The sequence below is a fragment of the Protopterus annectens genome, chromosome 6.part0 (assembly GCF_019279795.1).
Source record: "Protopterus annectens isolate FY-2018-M chromosome 6.part0, PAN1.0, whole genome shotgun sequence".
Taxonomy (NCBI): domain Eukaryota; kingdom Metazoa; phylum Chordata; order Ceratodontiformes; family Protopteridae; genus Protopterus; species Protopterus annectens.
In genome coordinates, this window is record NC_056737.1 from 582,388,963 (window position 1) to 582,415,244 (window position 26,282).

Below are 26,282 nucleotides of genomic sequence, written 5' to 3' on the forward strand. Positions count from 1 at the left end.
CATTTACGGATAAAGTTTATCCTGGTTTTGAGCAGAAAGAGAGTCAGATTTTAAATAGGAAGTCTTTCAGAGTGGTTTTAATAGATGGAAGGGAGGGTATTGACCTGATGGATACCATAAGCAGTTCTAGGCCTGAGCAACCTTGTACGAGAACAGACAGTGCCCAGCAAATTTAATAGGTTTATAGACTGACAGGAGTTTTTGGTCACTGGGTCTCAATGGCAATAATTATTTTCAAGCTTATTCCCCATACAATCATGATTCTGTACCAGTATGCTCCTTATTTTAAACTGGGAACATTTACATACTTAATTAATTTGATGACATTGCTTACAACGATATCTGCTATACATTTTTTTCTGTGATATCATTCACATTTTTTCTTACAGTAGTCTGAAAGTTCTGGGCTTGTTTCTTACTCTGTTTTAGTAACTGTATGTTTTTCTGTTCATGACAGTCTGCTTATATCAAACTTGTTGTGTCTTTCGGCTTTTCCCGGTTAGGGATCGCCACGGCGAAACTCCGGTCCGCTAATGATTAGCAGTTGATTTTTACGTGCTGAGTTGCCAGCCCTAACTCACAACCTTCAACGAAGGTATGCCCATTCATGCATGTCTCTGCAGTAGATGCTGTAACTGAGAATCGAACGGGACAACGTCTTGCTGTGAGGCGACAACGCTACTGCAGCACCACCACCGCGGATGAACCCTGCTTATATCAAACTAAGTTTTAATATTGTTTATCCTTGCTGTCAGCTAGCTATCAGCTTTTCAGCAATTGATCAAATTATTCATCCGTTCACGTTGAAAGAGCCAGTCATGAGACCCTTATCCATCCACCTAGCATGGTTTTCTAGTTTTGGAGTAAATTCCAGCCTTCCAGGTGGTTGACATGCACCTTCATTTGCAGGAGGACTTGCTATCTCTTTCCCTCTAATGGGATGTGCAGGGTCCTATACATGCCTCCTAGAAAGTCACTGTAGTCTATCATATCTCAGAATACATTTCCACAGATCAAATACAGGTGAACTCCTGCTTTGTCATGAAAGTTAGCATCTAAACAGAGCAGAGCTACTGCCTCCTTCCCGTGATGGTAAGCTGGATCGACCATAAGATGTCATTAACCACTCAATCCCATTCTCCTTGATCGGTTCCTTCAGCTCCTGAGTTACTACTTAAATTGAAGTGTTTGGAGTCATAGCCTAGGCTTTATCTGTGTATACCACAGAACTGATTTACTGCAGGTTCTTTATTCAGTCCTTACAGTGGTAAAATAATATTACTTACTATGTATATAACAATTGCTTTATTTAATATTAAATACACTGCTTTCAGTAATCTTTCCTTTGTATACTCATTTCTGATATCGCACACAATTTGGCCTCAAATGAATCACGCACACCATCAAATTCAGTCTTTAGTTTGACTCTTTAATTCAGTGCCATTAGCATCAGGGGTTCCTATTAGAAATCAGAATGCTTGAAATGTCGAATGCCATATGGTCGACACCATATGATCGACATTTCAAGAGTTCAAATGTTAAACGTAACTGCACCGTTCAATGCAGAATGGGACAATTTCCCTTTACTGCACTGAAGTGTGATCTTGGAGTTGGTATATTTAAGTAGGGGGGGGTGTGGGGGGTGCAGAGGGCTTTCCCCCCTGCCTGCACCGTTAAGGTAAGTTTTTTTTTTGTTTTATTATATATTCGAACTTTTAAACTTCGATCTTATGTTGTTGAACATATGGGATTCGAAGTTTAGAAAGTTTGAATATATAATATAGACCCTAGCATCAGTAGGGATAGAGAGACCCATGCCATCATGAATGACAAATAGCAAACATATGGCAGATTTTTATCCTGGTTCATAATAATCTGAAATTTTGTATCATCAGTGCAATGTTTTCTATTTGACTGTCTTGATACCAAATATAATCTTTCAGAACTTCTTTCCTTGCAAAATGTACAAACACAGCATACAGTAGCTTTTCAGACTTATTGGGTTTTGCATGCACAAAAAAGAATAACCAATATTTCTAAATCCACAATTTTCATTTCTCAGACATAGTACTCTGAATGTAGCAGTTAATATGAGGCTGTAGCTGGACTATTCCTCATATCAGAGATAAAACAACTTTTTTTCAATTATATCTGATCCCGTGTAAGATTTAGTGATCAGGTTGGACTAAATGAAGAGACAGATACAATACACAGACATCTTTATTGCTGTGCATTTCATAATATGTCATAGCTACAAGATAGCAAAACACATGATGATATGCATTCTGAACCCTGACAGAGCTACAGGTGCTGAGTATCTTAATGCAGTTTGTTTTATATTATATTTCCTTTCTCCATATCCTCCTTCATTTGCTGCACATGTTTCCTCTTCCCAGTATCCTAGAGCTTCTTTTTGTACAAACTCACTTTCTACTTTCCTGCACACATCTCCTTTTTATCTTACCTTATTATTCCTAAATGACCTGTATTATGGATTGACAGCAATGTCCTTCTTTATCACTGTTCCAGTATTCTTTACTCTTGGGATATCCTGCTGAGAACAACCAAATGTCCAGCCAGCAAACGCAAGCCTTTACATATTCCTGGTGGTGTACATCAGACGTATGTTCTACGTGCAAGGCGTAAGGTATATATGTGATGCACAATGACCTAATCCTCATAACATCTTTGCCACAAGTCTGAGTCTACATTTGAATTTGGTCTACAAGCAATTCACCAAGTTGGCTCACCTACCAAGCCTTCTAAAGATAAATGCCCCTTTGAGGTCTCTTCCTTTCTTTTTTATATTACTTTAGTTTATGTGTCATCTAGGATGGGAAAATGTGAGTGTGGGAGGCAAACTCAAAAAGATGTACACAAACAGTGCCTTTTTTGTTTGGGTGCTACCCATGACTATGCAGATTGTGAGCTTTGTCAGGCATTTCTCCCTAAGATGCTCTGCAGTCATCTTTCATCTCTTTCCATTTATTAGAGAACCGGAGATTGAAGCTTTTGGCTCAGGGTAATATGGCCAGATCCACTAACCCTGACATTGAGCCACCACTTAAAAAGAAAGACAAAAAGGGTGCAAACTGATCCTGCTGCTGTCCAGCTTCAGTCAGGTTAGATGAAGAACCTAAGGACCATCCAGTGCTACTGTTCAGTTCCTCTGCTGTTACCCCAGTTGGAGACCGACATTGAGCTGCCTACCCCCAAGCCCTCTGAGGCTTTGCCTGTATCTGGTGCAGATGTGGAGGGGGAACCATGGCTGATTACTCCAGACAGCCTAGTGGGATTCCCCAAATACTTACTAGCGAAGAGGTGCCTGGTACTGTCATTGAACTAGGCAGGGGTCTGAACCTCATAGATTTGCTAAAGTTGATGTTCCTTTAACAAAGAAGCAGAAAACTAAGCATGTGGTATATGTAGCTAAGGATCTACACAATGAATGGCATATTTTACTCAAGGGATTTTCAGTTCTGTTTTGGCTGTCAAGCCCCCCCCCCCCAGGATAATCTCTACTTGCTTCTGTTCCTTGGTCTTCTATACACCCTAGGGACTCTGATTCCTCTGATGAAGACTTAGACTGCGAAGGCTCATTGGCTTACTCCTCTCAGGTCCACTCTATCCTTGCCCTGGGGTCTGATGAAGAGGATTTACTTTCTCCTGACTTTCGTATGGAGGAGTTGTCTTTTTGGGAATATGATAGTTTGTATGATAAAATACTTTAAGCGGAAATATATCCTGATTTCTGATGATCAAAAAAGATATTATCATCTCTTGTAGATAGATTCTCCTCCACCTTCTGCAGTCCCTCCAGTGCTGGCTACCCTCCTAGATATTTTCACTGCATCTTCTCAGGCACTTAAAACTCAACCTACTGCTGCTAAGAAACCAGATCCTGCAAGACCAAAGGAAAATATAAAACTTTAAAATTCCTGAAGCTCTATAGTTTCTGTATAAAAGTCCTTCCTCTGATACTGCTATTATTTCTATAGCCACTGATAAACCATCCAAGTTGCTGGCTTCTTCTAAGTTTTTACATTCTGATGTGGACAGCCATACAACAGACAGGTATGATAAACAAGCATATACCTCTGCTACCTTAGCCTTCAGGACTATTGATTACCTGACCCATATGATTAGGTATGTCCTGACTCCTCTCTCTCTTAACTTGGGGGATATTTTGACTTGCCTGACTTAGAGGGTAAAACTTCTACAATTTCCCATTTGAGGTCTACTTTTCAGGTGAGTCATCATTCTATTAAATGCAGTTATGATGCTGATGGTGCCTCTCTGGAGCAGCTCCAACCGGATCTGTAATGAAGAGGTATTCTTGTTTATGTCCACAGGATCTGCCTGAAGACATAAAGGCCATATTAATGGATTCTTTCTTAGACAACCAGAATCATGTTGGCTCTGCTGCAGCTGAATTATTAAAGTCTGTTCAGGATAAGGGTAAATTTATGCAGTATTTGAAGCAAACCTTTGTCTCTCCTGTTCCTAAGTTTCATAGAAATTAATCTTCTAACCCTTCTTTTGTTCGTAGGCAGCCTAACAGCCTGCTGGGCAAGAGGGCTTCTAGAAGAGTTTTTCCAAACAAGCCTTCTCAGAATGCGAAGAGTCAAAAGTCTTCTTTCCCTGACAAACCTGCTTGTATTTGACATTCAGCCATTCCTAACCCAAAGACCATATTCCTCTGTCCTTCAGGTTGACTCTTTCTTTACCTGCTTAGCAACAGAAAACTGCAGACACTTAGGTACTTTCCATTACCCAAAATAGTTTAATGCTTGGAAGACCCTTCCTCCATTCTCAGGCCTACCTCAGTCACTACCTAATGAGCTCCTGCAATTTCCTTTCCTCCTGCAAGATCTAGTGGTTCAGGGAACCATCAGCCTGTCCTTTGTCTCAGCAAGGAGCAGGTTTTTATTCCAGGATGTTTATGGCTCCCAGGATGGAGAGGTGGTGGAGGCCCATTCTAAAATCAGTCTTTTCTCCATACTGTTCTGAAGTTTCCTTCTTTAAGGATGTTGTCTCTTCGGGCACTTTTTCCTCTGTTGTTGCCTCAAGCCTTTCAGGTCTCCCTGGATTTGAAGGACACTTACCTTCACATTCATATTCAACTGGTCTTCAGGAAATGTTTACATTTCTGTGTTTCTTCCTCTCATTAGAAGTTCTGTGTTTTGCTTTTTGGTCTTTCTACAGTTGCAAGGGTATTTACCAAATGCCTGGCCCATTTGGTAGCTTTCTGCAGACTTCATGAAATTCAAATACTCCCTTATTTGGATGACCTTTTGGTTCAGAACCTCTCTTACCATCTCATTCTTCAGGTTCTATACTTTATTATGCTTCTTTGTGTAGTGTGGGGTTCACACTCAAACTCAAAAAACCTGTGTTGACTCCCTCTCACCACCAAGTGTTTCTGGATTGTAAGATTCAGACCATTCAAATGTCTCTTCTCTGTCTCCCAAGGTCCTCTCTTTCACTGCTTATTTCCAGTCTCGACTTCCTGTTCCAGTCCTTCCTGTCAGAGGATTTCTCCAAGTTCTGGGGTACATGGCTTCCACCATTCCCAAGGTTCCCTTTGCCAAACTCCACACGAGGACAGTTCAATGGTATCTCAAGACTGTTTGGTTCCAGCACTGCCCCTCTCTGAAGTATCTGATTACTCTCTTGCCTTGTCCCAAACTCGAGGTTCGCTGATGGATTCAACAGATTTCCCTGAATCCAGATCTGCCATTTCAGGATGTCCTTCATGGATGCATCTGCAGTCATAACAACTGGGTTGTCCTGTCGTCAGGCAGCCCTTCGGTCGGCCGGATTCCAAAGTCCGGGTCCGGCTTCGGCTGATGTTGCACTTCACCCGACGTCATCTCTGCTGGTCTTCGGGTATAAAGGCATCAGCCGACGCCATTTTCCTCAGTCTTTCTTGCTGCGTGGCGCCCGAAGAAGAAGCTGTTCGCAAGTGCCGGTCGGTCAGATCCAGAGATTACTACTACCGAATACTACTTCGAAGACTTCTAAAAGCTAAGTACCCCGTTGGGGACTCTTTCTTGCCTCAGCCGATGTCAGAAAAAGTCAATAACTGTTTAACTTGTGGGAAACAAATACCTCATAAAGATTTCCACTCTTACTGTTTGCCTTGTTTAGGCCCAGACCACAACATAGCAGCCTGTTCGGCCTGTGCTTCATTCAACCGACGAACGCTTAGGCGTCGGTCGGAGTTTGCTGAACAGTTTTTCGGCTCAGATTTTGCGTACATTATGCCGTCGGATCCTCCGACTACCCAAATTGTTAAAAAACGCAAAGAAAAAGACCGACACTCACGGTCCACGGTTTCGGCCGAAACCATGGTTAAGCAAACCGCGAGTGTCTCGGTTTCGGCCGAAACCAAGAAAACTGATCAAAGTACAGCTGAATCAATGACTACTACTGAGGTTCCTGCTACCTTACTTGAATCGGCCTCAGAATTTTTACCTACAACAGTGGTTACTAGTGACTTATCAGACACCATCCCTTTGGATGTCTCTACCCCAGCACGTGGTGCTGCTAGGCCTCCTGCAGCCATGTCTATTAAGGCCTTTGCCAGGGCTAAAGCAGCCAAATCTACTAAATCAGTGCCTGTTAAACCCCCCTCAACCAGGCCCACTTCTAGTTCACAAATGCTTACTCTGGCAGAAGATTTAATATCCTTAATTAGGGGATCTCAATCTCACCCAGACAGGGCCTCTCAGCCCCCAGAAAAGAGACCTAGAGCAGAGCCCCCCGAGCCTGTGTCCTCTGATGATTCTGCGGATGACTCAGATATTACAGACCAGCCAGAGGCTCCTTTCTCCAATTATGAAGACTCAGATGCTGAAGAATCCATTCCAGCTGCTTCTCCACCAGAAAAATTCTCCTTTGGGGAAACCTTACATGCCATGCGAGAACATTTCCAATGGCAGGAACAGGATTTCTCAGATTCCAGAAAAAGACTTAGGACTTTTCTGCACCTTCCACAACACAGGCCCTTAGCTATACCTCCTGTCCTCTCTGTTGTGGACGATGCATTTAATGATGTCTGCACTGCACCAGATTCCTTACCTCCAGCCCCTGCCAAACCAGATAGATTTTACAGGGTACCAGACACTCATCATCACCTATACAAGGCCCCACTTGCAGACCCGAAACTATATCCCAGGGGCCTAAGGCAGTAGCCTCGACCACAGCAAAAACCCTATTCCTTCTGAAAGGGAAGCCAGGTCTTTAGACAGATGGGGCAAAAAATTTACACCTCAGCTACTCTCTCAGCTAGAGCTTTAAACTGTCAGTTTCACATGATACAATACCAAGAGTTTATGCTTGATCAGTTAACTAAAAAGCTATCCTCTGATGACTCTATAGATAAGAAATATGTATTAGAAATGGTAAATAACATACAACAGGTTAATAACCATTCCTTAAAATGTGGCTATGATGCACTGGAGGCTTCATTTAGATCAGCCATGACTGGCACAGTGATAAGAAGACATGCATGGCTGAAGGAACAGGTCTTACGGATCATGTTAAAGCTAAGTTATTAGATGCTCCTATGGATAAGGCCAGTTTGTTTGGTACACCTGCCCAGCAGGTAATGAAGAAAATGGAAGAAAAGGCAAAATCTGTACAAACGGTTAAAGATTTCTTGCAGGTTCAGCCCCAAGGTTTAGCAGGAACTGGCCTGCCAAAATTGGTCCTTTCCTGACTCCACAAGATCCCAAAGGGGCAGGAATAGACATTCCAGAGGCAGAAATCAATCCAGAGGGGTGCCTACAGAGGACGACAGTGGCAAGGTAATAACAGAGGCACAGACACAGCCACTACCACTACAACAGCACAATCACAGTGACTTGATTCTAACTCCGCCTACCAGGGAACAAATAGCAGCACCATTAGGCGGAAAATTAACCTTATTTTCGAAGAACTGGCACTATATCACAAAAGACAAGTGGATTTTGCAAACCATAGACCAAGGTTACCGGTTCCACTTCCACACTTTACCAGTCAAGAGGAATGCCAAACCTGCCTCCAAATCAAAAAACAGAAGCTCTACAGCAGATAATGCAATTAACAAAGATGAGAGCTGTGGAAAGAGTACCAATAACAGAACAAGGCAAAGGATTCTACTCCAGACTATTCCTAGTTCCAAGAAAGGAAAAAAGTTGGAGACCTATTCTCGACCTGTCCACCTTAAATACATACATCATTGTCCCAAAATTCAAAATGCTGACCCTACAGCAACTTCTTCCCATGCTGGGCAAGGAGTGTTGGCTGGTAACTCTAGATCTCAAGGAGGCATACCTGCACGTCCCCATTCAACCAATTTGCAGAAGATACCTCAGATTTCTTGCAGGATCAGAGCACTATCAATTCTCAGCATTGCCCTTTGGCTTATCTACTGCACCCAGAGTATTCACAAAATGCCTGGCATCAGTAATCGCCCACTGCAGACTACAGGGAATCCAAATTTACCCATACCTGGACGACTGCCTGCTACAAGGGGACAACAAAAGCAAGCTGACAACAGATTTACAAAGGGTCATTTACTTGCTACAAGCACTGGGATACACAGTCAATTTACAAAAGTCAAGGCTGATACCATCCCAAACAAGGACATTCTTGGGCGCGGAATTGGACACAGTAAAACAAATGGCATTCCTAACTGCAGAAAAACAAATAGAACTCCCTCTTTACTTCTTGGCACTAACAAGACAGAACAAGCTAACAGCAAGAAAAGTTCTGCAGGCCTTGGGCTTCATGGCATCATGCATAATCTTGGTTCCACATGCCAGACTACATATGAGAAAACTACAGTGGTACCTAAAGAATTTATGGTCCCAACACAGGCACAGCCTAGAAGCAGAAATTCCACTAATCCCATGCCTAAAACAGGAGTTCCTATGGTGGGCTCAAGCATGCCAGTCAAACCCAGGCCTACCCTTTCACAACTATCAAGCAAGCCAAACCATCACAACAGACACCTCAGACCTAGGATGGGGGGCTCACATGCTGGACAAATGCGTACAAGGTTTGTGGACGCAGGACCAGCTTCACCTGCACATCAACCTAAAAGAAATGCTGGCAGTAAAACTGGCAATCCAAAAATTCAGACCATTTCTCAAAGAAGGCCATTTGATGATAAGGACAGACAACACCACAGTCATGTGGTACATCAACAAACAGGGAGGCACTCATTCATACCCCCTATGCAGAATGACTTTGGACCTTTGGAACCTGGCACTCAGCTACAACATCCAGTTACAGGCAATATTTGTACCGGGAAAGGAGAATACTCTAGCAGACATGTTAAGCAGAACCACCTCGGATGCTCACGAATGGATGCTACACCCGGACATCTTCAAGACCATCTCAAAGAAATGGGGAATGCCACAGATAGATCTATTCACTTCCCCTCTCAATCACCAGCTCAAAAAATTCTGCACAAGGACTTTCCACCCACTTGCATGGAAAGTGAATTCGCTCTCCTTCAGCTGGAAAGGTCTGACAGCATATGCATTCCCACCTCTTCCCTTGATACACAAGGTATTACTAAAAATCAAGGAGGAACATCCAAGGATAATCCTGATAGCTCCAAACTGGCCAAGACAACACTGGTACCCCATTGCTGAGGAGCATGTCTCGGGACAAAATGTGGTCAATACCCCTGATGCCTTTGATGTTAACTCAGAACAACTACAGCATCATGCATCCAAACCTAAAAACGTTGCAACTGACTTCATGGAACATCACATAGCAGCAACTAATCCAGAACTTTCCCAAAGGGTTAAAGACATTATCCTTGAAGCCCGCAGACCTTCAACAAGAAGGAACTATGCAGGAAAATGGAAAAGGTTTGTCATTTGGAGTGCTGAAAGAGGAAAAGATGTGTCGAATATAGATATTGCTAACATTCTGGAGTATTTGGCAGAGCTTCTACATACAGGCCTGTCCTATTCCTCCATCAAGATACATGCATCAGCTATTTCAGCAGAATACAGCTTTGATCCACCTGTCTTTTCACATCCTTTACTCAGGCAGTTCCTCAGAGGGATCAAGAATGTAAAACCTCCTAGGAAACCACCATTGCCAGCTTGGGATTTGAACTTTGTGCTAGAAAAGTTGACACTCGCACCTTTTGAACCAGCAGCAACAGCAGACCTACAGCATCTATCGTGGAAAACTGCTTTCCTACTGGCAATAACCTCAGCAAGGAGGGTTTCTGAACTTCAGGCCCTAATGGCAGTACAACCCTTCCTAATCTTCCACCAAGATAGAGTGTCCATGAGGACTAATCCTACATTTATGCCTAAGGTGATATCCAGAGTGTCTTTAAACCAGGCAATCCACCTACCTACCTTCTTCCACAACCCACAAAACAGAGGGGAAAGAATGCTGCATACCTTGGATGTACATAGACAGCTACGCTACTACCTGGACAGAACAAAAAGTAACAGAAAAACTGACCAGCTTTTTGTAGCCTATGCAACAGGAAGGGAAGGAAAAGCTATTTCCAAACAGACAATCTCCAAATGGATAGGAAATTGCATACGATTCTGTTACTCCTTCCATGGAAAACCAATTCAACAGAACATAAGGCCTCATTCTACAAGGGCAACAGCCACTACCACAGCCTTCTTACGAGGAGTGGCAACCAAGGACATTATTGAGGCGGCTACTTGGACCTCCGTGCATACATTTGCCAAGCATTATAATTTACCTCTGTATTCCAGATCCCGAGCAGGGTTTGCCACTGCTGTACTGCAAGGGATCCTAACCACACCATAATCTATTCTTCCTCCTCCCCTAGTTGGCTATGGTATTCTACCCAGTTGTTATGACTGCAGATGCATCCATGAAGGACATAGTACAGTTTTGTACCTACCATAAATGTAGATGTCCGAACTGGATAGCATCTGCAGTCAGGATTACCCTCCCTCCTTTCCTCTGTGGTACTCCTAGGGTATTTACCCTCCTAATAGCTAGCTGGGGGGGGGAGTCTCTTATGGTGTATTTGTTTGTATATATGTACATACATGCTTATTTTTGTGTTTGCCTTCTATCTTTTGGAAACATTGGCATTTACCCAAAATTTAGCCTTCCAAGAGGGCAACTGGCATCTGGGGCAAGAAACACTGAGGAAAATGGCGTTGGCTGATGCCTTTATACCCGAAGACCAGCAGAGATGACGTCGGGTGAAGTGCGACATCAGCGAGCGGACCCGGACTTTGGAATCCGGCCGACCGAAGGGCTGCCTGAAGACAGGACAACCCAGTTGTTATGACTGCAGATGCTATCCAGTTCGGACATCTACATTTATGGTAGGTACAAAACTGTACTTTCCTCCCCTACTTAGGAGCTATACACAGATGCTTCTGATCACAGTTAGGGAGCATCCTCCAACAACCTTGAACATCAGAAATAAGTACTCTTATAAGTAAGCACTAATAAACTAAAGCACTACATCCCCTTATACACCCTCTTATACTCCATTTAAGTACTTGGCTCCCTATTGGTCCTTTTTGATCAGTCAAAAAGTAGTTCCATATACTATTCTGGCATGTCCAAAAGTCAGTTTTGGGTTTACTCTCCAGTCCAGCTGGTGAATCTGGGAATCTTGAGGCAATGTTACAACTGCCTTATGTACACAGACCATCCTCTCCTCCTCCCAACAAGCTCAAATATATGTGAGAGATGCAACTATATAGCCAAACTGGAGGCTGAGCTCTCTCAACCCGGTACTGGCGCAGTCAGTCAGGAGGAGAAGGTAACCACACACACCACAAATCCAGTCTCACATAGACCTATCGCAACAGCAAACCAAACACATAAACATACTCAGAGGCTCTAAATAAAAATCTGCCCAAGCAGCAGAGACCTCCAAAGCAGACATCCAAGCAACCGCTACCCCACAACAATACCCACGTATCACATAGTTCACAAAGTGAGTGTGCCACACAGTCACAGCCCTTAAGGCTAAACAACACACCTAATACACTTGTAATAGGTGACTCTATTGTGAGACACACTGACGTCCCACTCACCAGGCTGAACAAGGAGAAGGTCACTGTAAGCTGCCTGTCGGGTGCCAGGATCTGCCACATAACACAAGCACTCAGGTCACTCCAAAGCAAGTACAAATATGACTCTGTCATTGTCCATGCTGGTGTGAATGACCTGAGACGTACCTCCCTGGACTACATGAAAAGAGACATAGAGGAACTCTCTGATCATGTAGCCCAGGTCGGTATGACCCTGACCTTGAGTAGCATCTTACCCTCATCAAGAATAATGCCACAGTATAAAGACAACATGATCAATTTTAACAATTGGCTAAAGTATTGGTGTCATTCAAAGGGGATCCAGTGTCTGTCAGCCTGGGATGACATGCTCGACAAGCCACGTTACTTCACTAGGGACAGCTTGCACCTGTCACCCCTGGGCTTTTGAATATTGGTTAAGGCTCTTGCCACCCCCATAGTGCCTTTTTTAGGCAAGGCTCAAAAGACAAACCCACCTCCATAGACAACACAAGGAAAAAGAAATTAAGGGTAATGCTGCTCAATGCCAGAAGTCTAAACCTCAAGATGCACGCACTCAAGGCTCTCCTCAGTATGGAGAATATCAATATCTGTGCAGTAACAGAAACCTGGTTCAAGGCTCCCTAGAGCACCCCAGCAGTACCAGGTTATACCTCATACCATGCTTTTCGGCCCCAAAACTCGGACCGAACTACAAAAGGAGAGGGAGTATCCATATTCATCAAAGATACCCACACCTCCAGGTTAGTGGCACTGCACGAAGCATCGGAGACCATCCATGTGCAACTAACAGTGGGCAAAACTGCCTTTCAGTTTGTAGCCTACTACAGACCACCCTCCCAAACTCAGGAACCCCACTCGGCTTTCTTGAGAACACTGGAGAATATGAAGGTCTCTCCAAACACCATCATATTGGGTGACTTCAACTACCCAAACATAGACTGGGAGCACTACTCAAGCCCCAACACCCTCGCCCAACGGTTCCTAGAATTTATAAACTCAAATGCTATGGAACAACTGGTCACCACTCCCACAAGAGGGGAAAACATATTGGACCTAATCATCACCAACATGGGGACTCTATGTTCCATACCAGAGGTATACCCCTCATTGGTAAGATCTGAACATAAATGAATCTCACTGGACATCCATATCCCGTCCCCACTGCCAGCCAAGGAAACCACAGTGAAGAACTTCTCAAAACTGAGGTGGAATCCTTCAAATCCCCCCGGGCCAGTGGAAAATCAGGCCCAAACCGCAGAATCCTTTACAAACGCATTCTAGGGACACCTACAGGAATGCATGGATCATGCTATCCCAAATAAAACCAAGACTCACTCCTCCAAAGGCAGGAGACCTGTCTGGTGGACCCCAGCCATACATAAGCTATACAACAGAAGGAGGAAGCTACTACATGATAGAGCAAAATCCCAAAAAGGGAAGGCATCTCTGATCAGTACTAGCAAGAAACTACGATCCCTCATAAAATCATCTAAGGCCAGTTTCAAAAGAAAAATTACACAAGATGCTAAAGATAATCATGAGGCCTTCTTTAGTTATGTCAGGAACCTGGGTGACAACTCCCAGATATGCTCTGAGTTAGTGCAAAATGACAAAAAATACACTGAACCCACAGACATTGCCGGCATCCTGGCAGACAGGTTCAGTGCAAACTTCTTCCACCCTTCCCCCCCAAAAGAGCAAATGTCTATCCCAACAGAGTGTAGCCTCCCTGACATCACAGATGCACAGGTGAGAGCTGCCCTCTCCAAAGCAAAAAACACAGCATCAATGGGACCGGACGGTGTCCCGGGCTGCATCTTACACGAGCTCCAAGAAGAACTGAACCCTCACATAAAGTCACTGTTCAATCTCAGCCTTACTACAGGATATGTACCCAAGGAATGGCGTACAGCAACAGTGGTCCCACTCCACAAAGGTGGTGCCACAACGGACCCCAGAAACTATCACCCTATAAGCCTGACTAGCCTGGTCTGAAAAGCTTTGGAGCGTATCATCATGGAACTCATAAACAAAGACATTGGGAACCTCCAAACACTGGATCCTACCCAATTCGGCTTTGTTAAGGGCAGATCTTGCCTCTTGAACCTGGTCAACTTCTTTGAAACAGTCACCAAGGCCATAGATGAAGGGAAGGGAGTCCACACAGCCTACCTGGACCTCGCAAAAGCCTTCGACACAATACCCCACTCGGGCATCATAAATGAGCTCACCAGCTTAAATATCAACCCCTATGTCACAAGATGGGTTGCAAACTGGCTCAGGGATAGAACCCACATGGTCAGAATTGCAGTTGCCATGTCAGACTCTAAACCAGTTACAAGTGGTGTCCCACAAGGCTCAGTCCTTGGACCTCTCTTGTTCGGTATATATTTCTCTGAGGTACAGGCTAACACGGGAGGACTATGGCTGACCAAGTTCGCAGATGACTGCAAACTGGGTGCCATAATCAACGCGCCGACTGAAACAAGCATCCTCCAAAAGGGTCTCACAGAGATGGATAACTGGTGCCAGAGCCATGGCCTAAAGCTAAATGCCAAAAAGTGCATAGTCATCCCCTTTGGGAAAAACAAAGTGCCCACAAATTACCACATAGGTGGTAATCCATTAATCTGGAAGAAGTAATTAGGGATTTGGGGACCCAAGTAGATAGCAATCTCTCCTTTGACAATCATGTTGCCAAAGTGGTTAGAAAGACCTTCTATATAGCCCACCTTATCACAAAAGGGTTCACATCTAGATCAAGAGAAGTCATTGTGTCCCTCTACTCAACACTCATCAGGCCCATAATTGAATACAATGCCCCATTTGGGATGTACCTTACCCGACACCTGCAGCAACTGGAAAGAACCCAAAAGTACCTCACCAAGTGGATCAAGGGACTCAAACAGATGCCCTACGCAGTTAGGCTAAAGAAACTCCAGCTCTACTCAGTTGCTTATCGCCTCCTCAGAGGCGATTTGTGCCTGACGTTTAAAGCCATGTCCAAACCAGAATTAATGGACATGCTCCACCTCAGGAAATCCAAATCCCTTAGAGCTACATGCTCCAGGGACTTAAACCTCAGCACAGAAATAAATAGAACATGCTGGAGGGACAGATTCATATCCCAGAGACTCCCCTCACTCTTGAACAAAATCCCAATCCATGTTAGGCAGAGCCCCTCAATGACCCTCTTCAAGAGAAATCTTGATGAGTGGATGGGAGATCATAGGTTTACCCCTGGGATCTCTTCTGTGTCCCTACTAGACAGAGGCACAGTAAACTAACCTTAAAAGGGCTATCTTCTGTGACCTACTATACAGAGGCACAGTCAACTAATCTAAAAGAGTGGTGAAAGCCAAACACACACTGGCTAGGCTTATAAATGCCCTAGGGCAGATAGTCTAGTATCAACCTATGAACCTAAAAGTGCAGGGTCTTTGATCCCATCAGAACCTAACAGACCATATCAATATCAACAAGATGAATTTTTGCAAGGTGTTCGTCATATTCAGATTGCATGAAAGCCTATTCCTCCTTCTTGGGATCTTAGTTTTTTTCTTATAAAATTGGCCTAGTCCCTTTTGAGCCTACAGTTTTAACTTCATGTAGTGTTACTTCAGCCGAGGAAGTCTTTAAACTTCAAAAACTCTCGTGGCAGTTCTACCTTTTTGGTTCTTCACAGGGTTGTGGTGTCTTTTCATATCAATCCTCCTTGTATGCCTAAGGTGATTAATGATTTGTCCTTGAATCAGTCCATTTAACTTTCTTCTTTTTTCCCTTCTCTACAGAATCCTGGTGAGAGTGTTCTCCACAGCTTGACTTTACATAGACAGCAGACTATCTCCTCCTGGATTATTAAGGCCATTTTGTTTTGCTATTCTTTTCATGGCGAGCAGCATTCCTCTTCTGCTTGTGCCACAAGGGCAGTGGCACCTTTTTGTGCTTTTTTAAGGGTCTGGATACTAGATCTATCTTGGAAGCTGCTACATCATCTTTTGTTCACACTTTCTTCAAACATTAAAAGTTGGATATCATTTCTGGGACCTGGTCAGATTTTAATAGGGCCATTCTTCGTGGAATTTTGGAGGGTTATTCTATGACTTCCTCCTCCTATACTTTACAGTAGCTTTTATACTCTCCCAATAGTAACGAATACTGCAGTGGTGATTACGACGGGCATAGTACAGTTTTGTAAGTAGCTTTTATACTCTCCCAATAGTAACGAATACTGCAATGGTGATTACGACGGGCATAGTACAGTTTTGTAAGGTCATACTATAACAGTGAATGTTCTGCTTCTCATTGTTGCACTATTCTGTCCTTGTCTCCTACCCCCGGTTACTTTCTTTTGCTTTCCTTCTTGCCCAGGGTTCTTTATTACACCCTTTTCTCCTTCTTCCCTTCCTGGATGTACATGTTATTGCTTTTCTCCGGACTTGCTCTGTTTTTTTTTCTGGGGCACTTCAGTTCTGAGGACTAGGCACTCATACATCACATGTCTATCTTATGTCTTACTTGTAGGACATACATCTGACATACGGTGCCTAGATGATGTAAAGAGTTTGGTATGCTGGCTGGACATTTGGCTATCCTCGGCAGGGTATCCCAAGAGTCAATAATTCTGCAACAGTGAGAAGTAGGACATCTACTGCCATGGTATGATCTTACACAACTGTACTTTCCGTCATCTACTGTCACTTTCTCATGTGGCACTTACTCTGATCATGTCACCTTAGAAATCCAAAAGGATATGGCCTGGTTGACTAGTGTCAAACCCAATTTCCTGGCATGAAAGGAAACAAAAGCTGCTAAGATTTCCTGATATGTTTTGTCTTCTCCAAGTCATATCTGAGGTGTCTGTGTAAATTCAAGGTGTGGAGAACCCTCTCACTAGGATTCTGTAGAGAAGAGAAAAAAAGAAGAAAGGTGAATGGACTGATTCAAGGATAAATCATTAACCACCATCTTCCATTTAGACCATCATGCTGCCTAGACTTTTGACTTTGCTGAAAACATTTTTGATTACAATACATTTTTTTCCTAATTTTAGGTATCACTATCCCCATTTCTCCCTGTTCTTTTTGTTTCATCTTTTAACCTGACTTCTCAGAACAGGTAGTACATCTGAGACTAACACTCTGTCCCCTAAGCTCCAGCACAAGTTTACAACTCTTACATTTTTATATATTGCTACTTGTGTTGTCCCCTTTAATAGGCCTTTTTCTTCAACATAAACTGCTATACATGGGCCTTGCCTTCTTTTATTACAAGGCTTTCATTGCTTGGCGTATTTTAACAGTAAATAATCTTAGAACTATTTCTAATTCAAAACCCCCTCCTCTAAAACCCCCACCAATATAATATTCCATTAACTGAGTATCCCACCAATAAGACCAGTTTATTGTTTATAGGCTAGGCTTACATTCCAGTTTGCTATTCTTTTGTACTCAACACATATTACACTGACCACCCATTGTGTTTGTTTTCTAACAAAATACTTCTGCTAATCTCCATGTACCTGGGTGGACGAGGTGGTGCAGCGGTTAGCGTTGTCACTTCACAGCAAGAGGCTCTCCGGTTCAATCCTCGGCCGGGTTGCCTTCTGTGCAGAGTCTGCATGTCCTCCCTGTGGTCGCATGGGTTTCCTCCCACATCCCAAAGACATGCTGTAGGTGGATTGGACACTCTAAATTGGCCCTAGGTGTGCATGCGTGTGCCTTCTGTGGAAGTCGGGTGCCGAGCTGGCAACTCAACACCGTAAAACTCCACTGCCAATCATAAGCGCACAGGTGATCCGCTGTGGCGACCCATAACCGTGAAAAGCCGAAAGAAGAAGACGACTCTCCATGTACCCATTTCCTTCTCACCATCCATGCTTTTATGTGACTAGCCAGCTCTAACCCTTCATCCTGTGTTCTCTTCCTTCTGTTTTCACTACGTCATACAACATGATTATGTTAACCTACTTCCTACTGACTGTTTTTTCAGTTACCCACATTTATGATTGCTACCACTTCCATATTGTTATCCTGCCTACTACTCATTTCACTGTTTTCCACTCCTCCTCCTCCTTGCCTGACCCTGTAGCGCCAGACTTCACTCTCCCTGTCCTACTGTCCTTAACCTTTCTTGCTCTCAGCTACTAGTCCTGTCTCCATTCCTCCTGCAGCTTTCCACCTAACTGGTCATCTTAATCACTGCAGTACAGCCAGTCTACCTCTTTCTATTATTAGGCACACCCCTTACTTTCCATCACTATCTAAACAAACAGTGCTGTACATTTAAACTAACATGCTCTTTCATCTTCTCCATCTCAGACTACTTTTATTCCCTTAGGGCATGGCTTCTGTCTTTTCTGCATTACATAAGCTGTGTTGAACTTCTTACACCAATGGCTGACCCATTCTTCCTCAATCCATAATTGACTTTTACCCTGTTCTTGCAGTCGTAGTTCTGCTTCAGTGGCATTTTGTCATCAATGTGACACCCTGCAAGTAGATGATCTGATGCACTGTCCTTCATGGTAGTATTACTTGCATCTTCATAAGACACGACAAGCTAACTTTAGCCTCACCAATTCTTTGTATATCAACTATACACAATGGATGTGCTTGTGATCCTCCCACCCAGTCTTTCCCTATGCCTACCCTCAGCAATGCATAAGCTATACTGGTATTAAAACATGACATATCATGAAAGTGCATCAGATATTTCATAATTTGTAATTAGCAATGTAAATTGTTTTCACTGGTGTGCATCCCATACATTAACTTTTGCTTCATTTGTTTCCTTCTACTATCACTTGTCATTCTAAAAACTGTTTTGTATCCCCATTGTAGTAAAGTATAAAGACACTATTCAATGCATATGGACAGGGCTTGTATTGTAGAGAAATAAACAATAAAGAGTGGGAGGGGACAACATTCAATTAACTTTTTATTGAATTTTTCAAATAGAAACAAAGGCAGAGATAGGTAATGATTTTAACTTTAGACAAGTATCTATGATGAAAAGGTAACAAAATACCTCTGGCACAGAGGGTAAAATAAAAAAAAATGCTTGAAAATGATAGCACTCCAGAGTCCCAAGACACCACACATTCAATATGAAGTCCCAGGTTACACTCAAAAGAACACTTATTAAACATACCCCAGTGGATCTCCAGATTAGGCTAAACTTGCACTTAACCATAGCATAATTCCCTATGAGAGCATGCACTTTCCTTTCCTCATATATCACTATTTAATTTCTCTCCCTTCAGTCTTGCCTTAAAAACAAATCTCCAGCTCTGTCCATCTGTCTTTTTCCTCTTACCTTCTGTTTTCTATAAAAACTCTCATGTCTTTTCAAATAGTATTTGCTTTTCATGATTTATTAAATACCAAACCTGTCTTCTTCTTTAAATAGTTTCCAGTCCTACATTTGGTATGTGGCACAGGAAAAAATTTGTATTAATAAAACAGTCAGGATTTTTCTTGTTCTAGCTTCATTATTTTCTCTTCCAATATATGGGATCTGTTCTACCCCCCCCCCCAAGTCACGTATAACTTTCCACATTGAGTTGATTGTACTAATGCCCTTTTTGTATGTGACTATTGTAAATATCATTTTCTTATGCTTATATGATGTTTTGTTTGTATGTAAAAAGTGATTAAATTGTGGACCTTTTCTCCACAGGTATCTACTTAAAAAGGGTTATAGCCCAGCATAGCCCAAACAATCAGGGACAAATCTCAACAGATTTGGGGACAGTTCCAGAATCAGGGATACTCAAGGGTACTTTTTAAATGTTAGTACTATTAACTTGAGACACTGATAGAATAAGAAGAGCACCTCACTGGTCCTCTTCAAGAGAAACCTTGATGAGTGTATGGGAAAATAGAAAATTCACCTCAGAGATCACTCCAGTGGCTCTACTCGACAGAGGCACTGGGAACTAAGGTCGGGTGGCACGATGCCAGGGTAATCTTATGACCTAGGCTTGTAAAGGCTCCAGGGCCTTTAGCCTAGTACACACCTGTGAACCTATGTGAATTAGTATACATTTTCTGAAGTAAAAAAAGTCTGTAACTCTAATTATTGTCATTGTTTATTGATTGTTATTCATCACCTTTTTTCCAAATGTCACCATTTTAGGAGGGATTATGACAGACAGATCTAAAATTTGAGTCAAATTCAGGGATGTCCCTGCAAATCAGAGACATTTGAGAGTTATGTAGTCTAGACATACTTTCCTGGTAAACAAATGTCAAGCAAACAATTGCTACATTTTTCTCTAGCCTTTCAAACATGTTAAGTACTTGGTTCTGACACTTCCCTGTGTTGTCCATGGAGGTAAGGATTAGGATTCAGATTACTGCAATGCAGCAACTTCATCTTGGAAGGTTTCCTCATTGTGGTCAGCCTTTTTAGTCCATAAACCAATTTCCCACTATAGTTTTCCCCAGACCGTGTCAATCATACAGAGAGCAATCTTGCTGAAGAAGCTGCATGCTAATTCAACAGTCCAGGGAGTGGCTAATGCTAATTAGCCATGTCATCTCCCCTAGAAATTGCAGTAGTATTGGATCAACTCAGCTGACAAATTTTGAGAATCACTCTGCTGAGTTAATATTTTTTTCTCAAAGATTCTCAAAGAGGAAAATGTGAACCCCATTTTTTGACAGCGATCAGACATTTGCTTCTGTAGGAGTAGTGATGGCTCATACCATGAATACAGGTAAGTAAAACAGAGCTGCAGAAATTTATGTTTGTCTGTGAGTGGATATGGGCCATGATTGATTGCAGCTGAATGGATGGATGAGTGAATATGTGTGTGTGTTCATGTGCTCATGACTATGGGTGTCTGAATGTGTACATGTATGACTGCATTTGTGTGTGTGTGCATGTGTGAACATATGAAGTCATGAAAATGTCTGTCTGAATGTGTACATGTTTGGTTGTGTGTATGTGTGTTAGTGTAGGAAAGTACCTATGCTTCTACAATGTGTTTGCTGGTTAGAGTCAGAAACATGGTAATTAGCTGCTAATAAGGTATTCCTACATGCAGCTTTTCGTTGTCTATGAATTGGAGATTCTTGCTATTGTGCTAATTGACTAACCCGTAGAAAACATTTATCTGCATTCCAAGAAAGACATTACATTGTACATATTCATTGCAATCAAAAGAACAATCTGTCTTTTCTTGAACAGAAAAATGTGTACAGCTTGGATCACCCTTCCATCAAGTTAATATACCTACTGCAGTGTTATTGCCTCTTAGGCTGCAAGGCTGTTCTTCCATTAGCAGGGCTTAGATTCACTAGTGCAACAAACAGACATAGAGATCTTGTATAACTCCTTTCAGGAGTAATATGTGAGGACATAATAATTACGCTGAAGTATAAGTACTGTAATTTTTGTTCTGTAAGTGGAGGCCGAGGCTAATAAACATCTTAAAAGCAATATTTCCAAAAGTAATTTTAAGCATAACTCCTTTTAACTTTATTTCTATAGAAATGTTGCTAGTTTATTGTATTTTACAGTTGTACTTGCTAAAGCTTTGCTATTCCCTGAATACATATTTTTTAAATGATCCAGAGTAAATCAGATCAGGTTAGAAGGTAACAGGTAAGCAACATTAGTTTGATCAACCTGACTGATTATTTTTGAGAACTGCCATTTTTTTTAGAAAATCAAGTGAAATATGTATAGTAGGTATAGTTCCTCATCTAATTCTCAGATATTGTACAAATGTAGAAATTGTCTGAAGTCATTATGTTCTAAGCACACATAATAAGCAGTTATTCATAAAATTAATATTATACAAACAAATAATAATTAACCAGGTAGGCCCAATGTTCACACAGTCCCTTTTCAGGAATGACCCAGGAGCAATGCCTGGTTAAGTGACTTTCTGAAAATCACAAAGCAGGCAAATGAGGGCTGACAGAATCAAACCCTGTACCACAGGAATTACAGCCCACAGACTTAACCCCCTGTGCCAACTGCCATCAGACACTTTCAAAAATATAGCACTACTTATTCACTTAATCACTTAATTTTTTTCCAAGAAAAAAAAATATTTTTTTAATGGTAACCATACAGTATCTCAATGTTAAACATAAAGTGTTGACTGAGTTAAATAAGGGAATGTTTAGATATAGAATGTTAATGGCTACTTTCTGTGTCACAGTTGCACACAAACTGTTTACAGTCCATCCATCCACAACCTCTTTTCCCATTTTTACACATGGATGGATGTTAGTTCAACAGTGATATTCATCTAGAGCCAAGGTTTAAACCTCCAGGTGGTTAGTGGGAGTGCGGAGGACATAGTCCCCAATGTCTGGAGGTTGCAGGGGATGTGAAACACCAGCAAAAAAGAAAAAAAGTAAGAGTTGTTCTTATTTGATAAGTTTGTTTTTCACTTAAATAGATTTTAAGTAAAATGCTGTATTTTCAGTTACTGTGAACCCCAGGGGGATTGTAAGGCATGTGTCTGAAATCGACCTTGAGTTAGTCACACTTTGGCAGTAAGTGTGGGAATAAGGATAGCTATAAATTTGTGGTTTGTATGAAAGAAGCAGTGAGCAAGCCCAAACAGAAAGCATTAGTTTTCCCTATATGATTAGTATAATTCATTTTTTTCCTTCACTTTTATGACTCTCCGCATTTATTTTCTGTGACTTTTCTTCATTTTATTTTGTACTTTCCCCTTAGCTGTTTGCTAAGATATACATATATATATATATATATATACATATACATATATATATATATATATATATATATATATATATATATATATATATATATATACATGTATGTATGTGTATAAATGTATGTGTAATGAGCAGTGATGCAAGTTAGGCAGGAAATTGTGGTCTGCTGTCTTTTCTGTTCTTGCTACTGATGTGAGTTTGACTGAATAAAGCTATTGGAGAAGACTTGGTGCTGGAAATATATATTTTTGTTTGATAAATCTATTTACCTGTATCTATCTATATGTCTGTATCCATCTGTCAATGGCTATATATATATATATATATATATATATATGTTGATAGGCAGATATTCAAACACATGCTAGTATTTGAGCATTTGTAAGATGTGCACAGAAGCTGTCAAAAAAGTACTGCAGTAAATGAAGCTTAGAAAGTGTCCTGGATTGGTTGTAAATGGGGCCAGAAGTCAGAGGCAGTCCAGTTGGGTATTATTGGCATCACTAAAAGCATCTTGTTCTAGAGGTGTCAGATAAGGCGCTATGAGGTGATACGTCTGTAATGTGCAGCTGATGAGTTGACTCGGGTACACTGTCATCCATGCAGAAATTTTATAACTCTATTTCTCATATTCGTGAATGTCTCAGGTCACCAACCTTGAGACAGGATTCAATTTATGCTTTGCTAACCTTTTTGACACGAACCATTTCTGAAAGTTTTCATGCAGAAGCTGTCATGGAGAGGAACAGCACTGTAAGTCATAAATATTGTATGTTGTTCATGAGCACAGTGGTAGCTTCTCCCCTGAATCATTTCCACTGTAATGTAATGATCAGGGGTACAAATAAACTTAACTGAAATTCTCGTCACATAGGAGTGTTACTCACTGAGATGTAGTTTAAATAAGTTACACTTCAGAGAATATTATGGCGCACTATTGTTTTCATGTCAGACACTGAAACACCTCACTTCTGCTTGTTCCTTATAATGCTATTGAATTGATGACATCTGGAAGTCTCTATGCTTTTCTAAACTGTGCACTTAATACATTGTTTTCACTTGGGAAGGTATTTGACCTTTTATTTAGAAAGGTTTTATTATCTGCATTATATTTTCGGTGTGTATATGATGGCAGTGCTAGCAGTTTCATATCTGTGTTTAAATTAACATTCAAATGGCAAATATGTGTCGGATTATCAAATATATGGTTCTTTTGCAGATGTATTATTTTAACTAGGGTGTATGTTACATTAAATTCACTTCTCATTTATTAATCCCCTTCATGAAGAAGGTGTGTTTACAATACAGGAATATGCTGATGTAGTGTAATTTGATGATGAATGTAATTAACACTGCTGTGCTTTCTTTCAGCTTTAAAGAAAGGGAGATTTTGGATTACACCCGACCCTTACCACAAAGATGACAACATTCAGATTGGACGTGAAGTGAAAATTTCTTGCCAAGTTGAAGCTGTACCTTCTGAAGAGCTTGTATTCATCTGGTTCAAGAATGGACGCCCATTAAAAACCTCTGAGAGAATGGTTATCACACAGACAGATCCTGATGTTTCTCCAGGGACCACAAACCTAGATATAATTGATCTGAAGTTTACAGACTTTGGCACATATACCTGTGTAGCATCTTTAAAAGGAGGAGGCATATCTGATGTCAGCATTGATGTTAATATCTCTACCAGTACAGGTAAGCAGTGCCTCTACACGGTAGTAGGCCGTTAAAGTTCTTAACCCATGTTTTACACTTTTGCATTGAGATGATCATTTGATTGAATGTTTTAAAAATCTATAGGCATTACATTTCATTCTCTGTCATCTGTAATCTTCTTCCTTCTCTTTCCGGCTGCACACTAGACATGTTCTGAGGAATATATTTCCAAAATTAAGATCTCTGTTTTCTTTATATCATTGTCTCCTATTTCCCTTCTCAGGATATATTAAACCTGTCTTGTCCGGTCTTTTACAGTTTGGGACATGCTTGAGTTTGTTTCTGCCATGCTACTTTCTGAAATCCTTCCCAAAATACACAGTACTGATTTTTGGATGTCAGGGTGTAGTTATGCAGTCAGTGAGTATGTGCTTACCTGCAATGAATGGAGTCTTTAGCGCTGTTTATATTCTATAGCCATTGAAAGGCAACAATGCACAAGTTATGTTTATTTAAGAATACTTTGTTAGAAAAGTAATCCTTTCGGATGAAATAAGAAACCCTTTTTCATTTGAAACTTGAAAATGATTATTTGTCCTGACATAGTGTACATAATTTAAAAAAAAAATTTTATATATATATATATATATATATATATATATATATATATATATATATGTATGTATATATGTATGTATATATATTTACATTCACAGGTGCATGAAATAATGATTAAGTGACAAGACAATATAGAGAAACTAAACAAATAGGTCAGCACTGTTAGGGAGAAGAAAATTAGACTTTAATCAAAAGTCAAAACACAGCCCATAGACCGGTTTCGGCCCTAAGCCTTTGTCAGTGTAAATTCAGACTGTGAAACAAAACCCTTATTTATAGGTTAACATAATCAAATATAACCAGTCATCATAGCTTTATTACAAATATTCATTTAAGCCAGGCGGAAACAAAACCCCTAGTCTGACAATCCATGCTTTTTCTTTTCTGTTTAAAATACTATACCAGCCAGTTTTACAACTTCTGTTACCCCAGACCCTATCAATAATAATGAAATGGAATTGAGTAGAAGAGTGTTTTAAGGTGTGCTTTTATAATGCATTGTTACAATTTTTATTTGTGATGTTACTAAAATGTTCAGACATACGAAATTTGATGGGTCTGGAAGTTTGTCCTACATAAAAAGCTGAACAAATGCATAACACTAAATAAATAACCCAATCTGTGCTGCAATTACCAAATATATTACTATTAAATAAATGCTGTGTATTTTTAGATGTAAACTCTTTTGTCTGAATCATATATTGACAAAAAGAACAGTGTCCACAAGGAAAACAACCAACCATTTTATTACCCTTAAGTGTGACCTGTGTAGAATCTGGAATTTGTATATTACACTTATAGTGGTTGAAATATCCACTCATAGTTTTTCCTTTTCTAAAAGAAAAATGGCACTTATTTTCCAAAAGCAAGTTTAACCATTCATCAGATAGAATAATATCCCAATGGTTTTGTACTGCATCCATAAAATCAGATGTATTCCTGCCAACACTGATTATAAACCTAATGGGACAATGTACGTGGGGATCATGATTTTTGTATTTCAACAAATCATTCCTATCCATTCTTTTAACCTGACTACTGATTTGAAAAAGCTGTGATTTATTATATCCATGTTGGGCAAACCTCCTTGTAAGTTCTTTGTCTTGATTGTAAAAATCTTCCTCACTAGAACAGATTCTTCGAATTCTCATGTGGTTGGGAGGGTGGCCTAATGGTTAAGGTGTTTGCCTTACAAACACAAAGTGCAGGGTTTGAGTCTCAAAAGGGATAATTGGCT

At 41.1% G+C, this 26,282-nt stretch overlaps 1 protein-coding gene across 1 annotated transcript in view; it reads left to right on the forward strand.

Annotated features, from left to right (window-relative positions):
• The window catches only part of MDGA2 (MAM domain containing glycosylphosphatidylinositol anchor 2), a 4,933,289-nt gene that overhangs the window by 2,741,400 nt on the left and 2,165,607 nt on the right, over positions 1 to 26,282 (forward strand). The window contains exon 7 of the mRNA XM_044074257.1: positions 24,137 to 24,466. Within this exon, the coding sequence (XP_043930192.1) occupies positions 24,137 to 24,466 (330 nt within the window). The remainder of the gene's footprint in view (positions 1 to 24,136; positions 24,467 to 26,282) is intronic.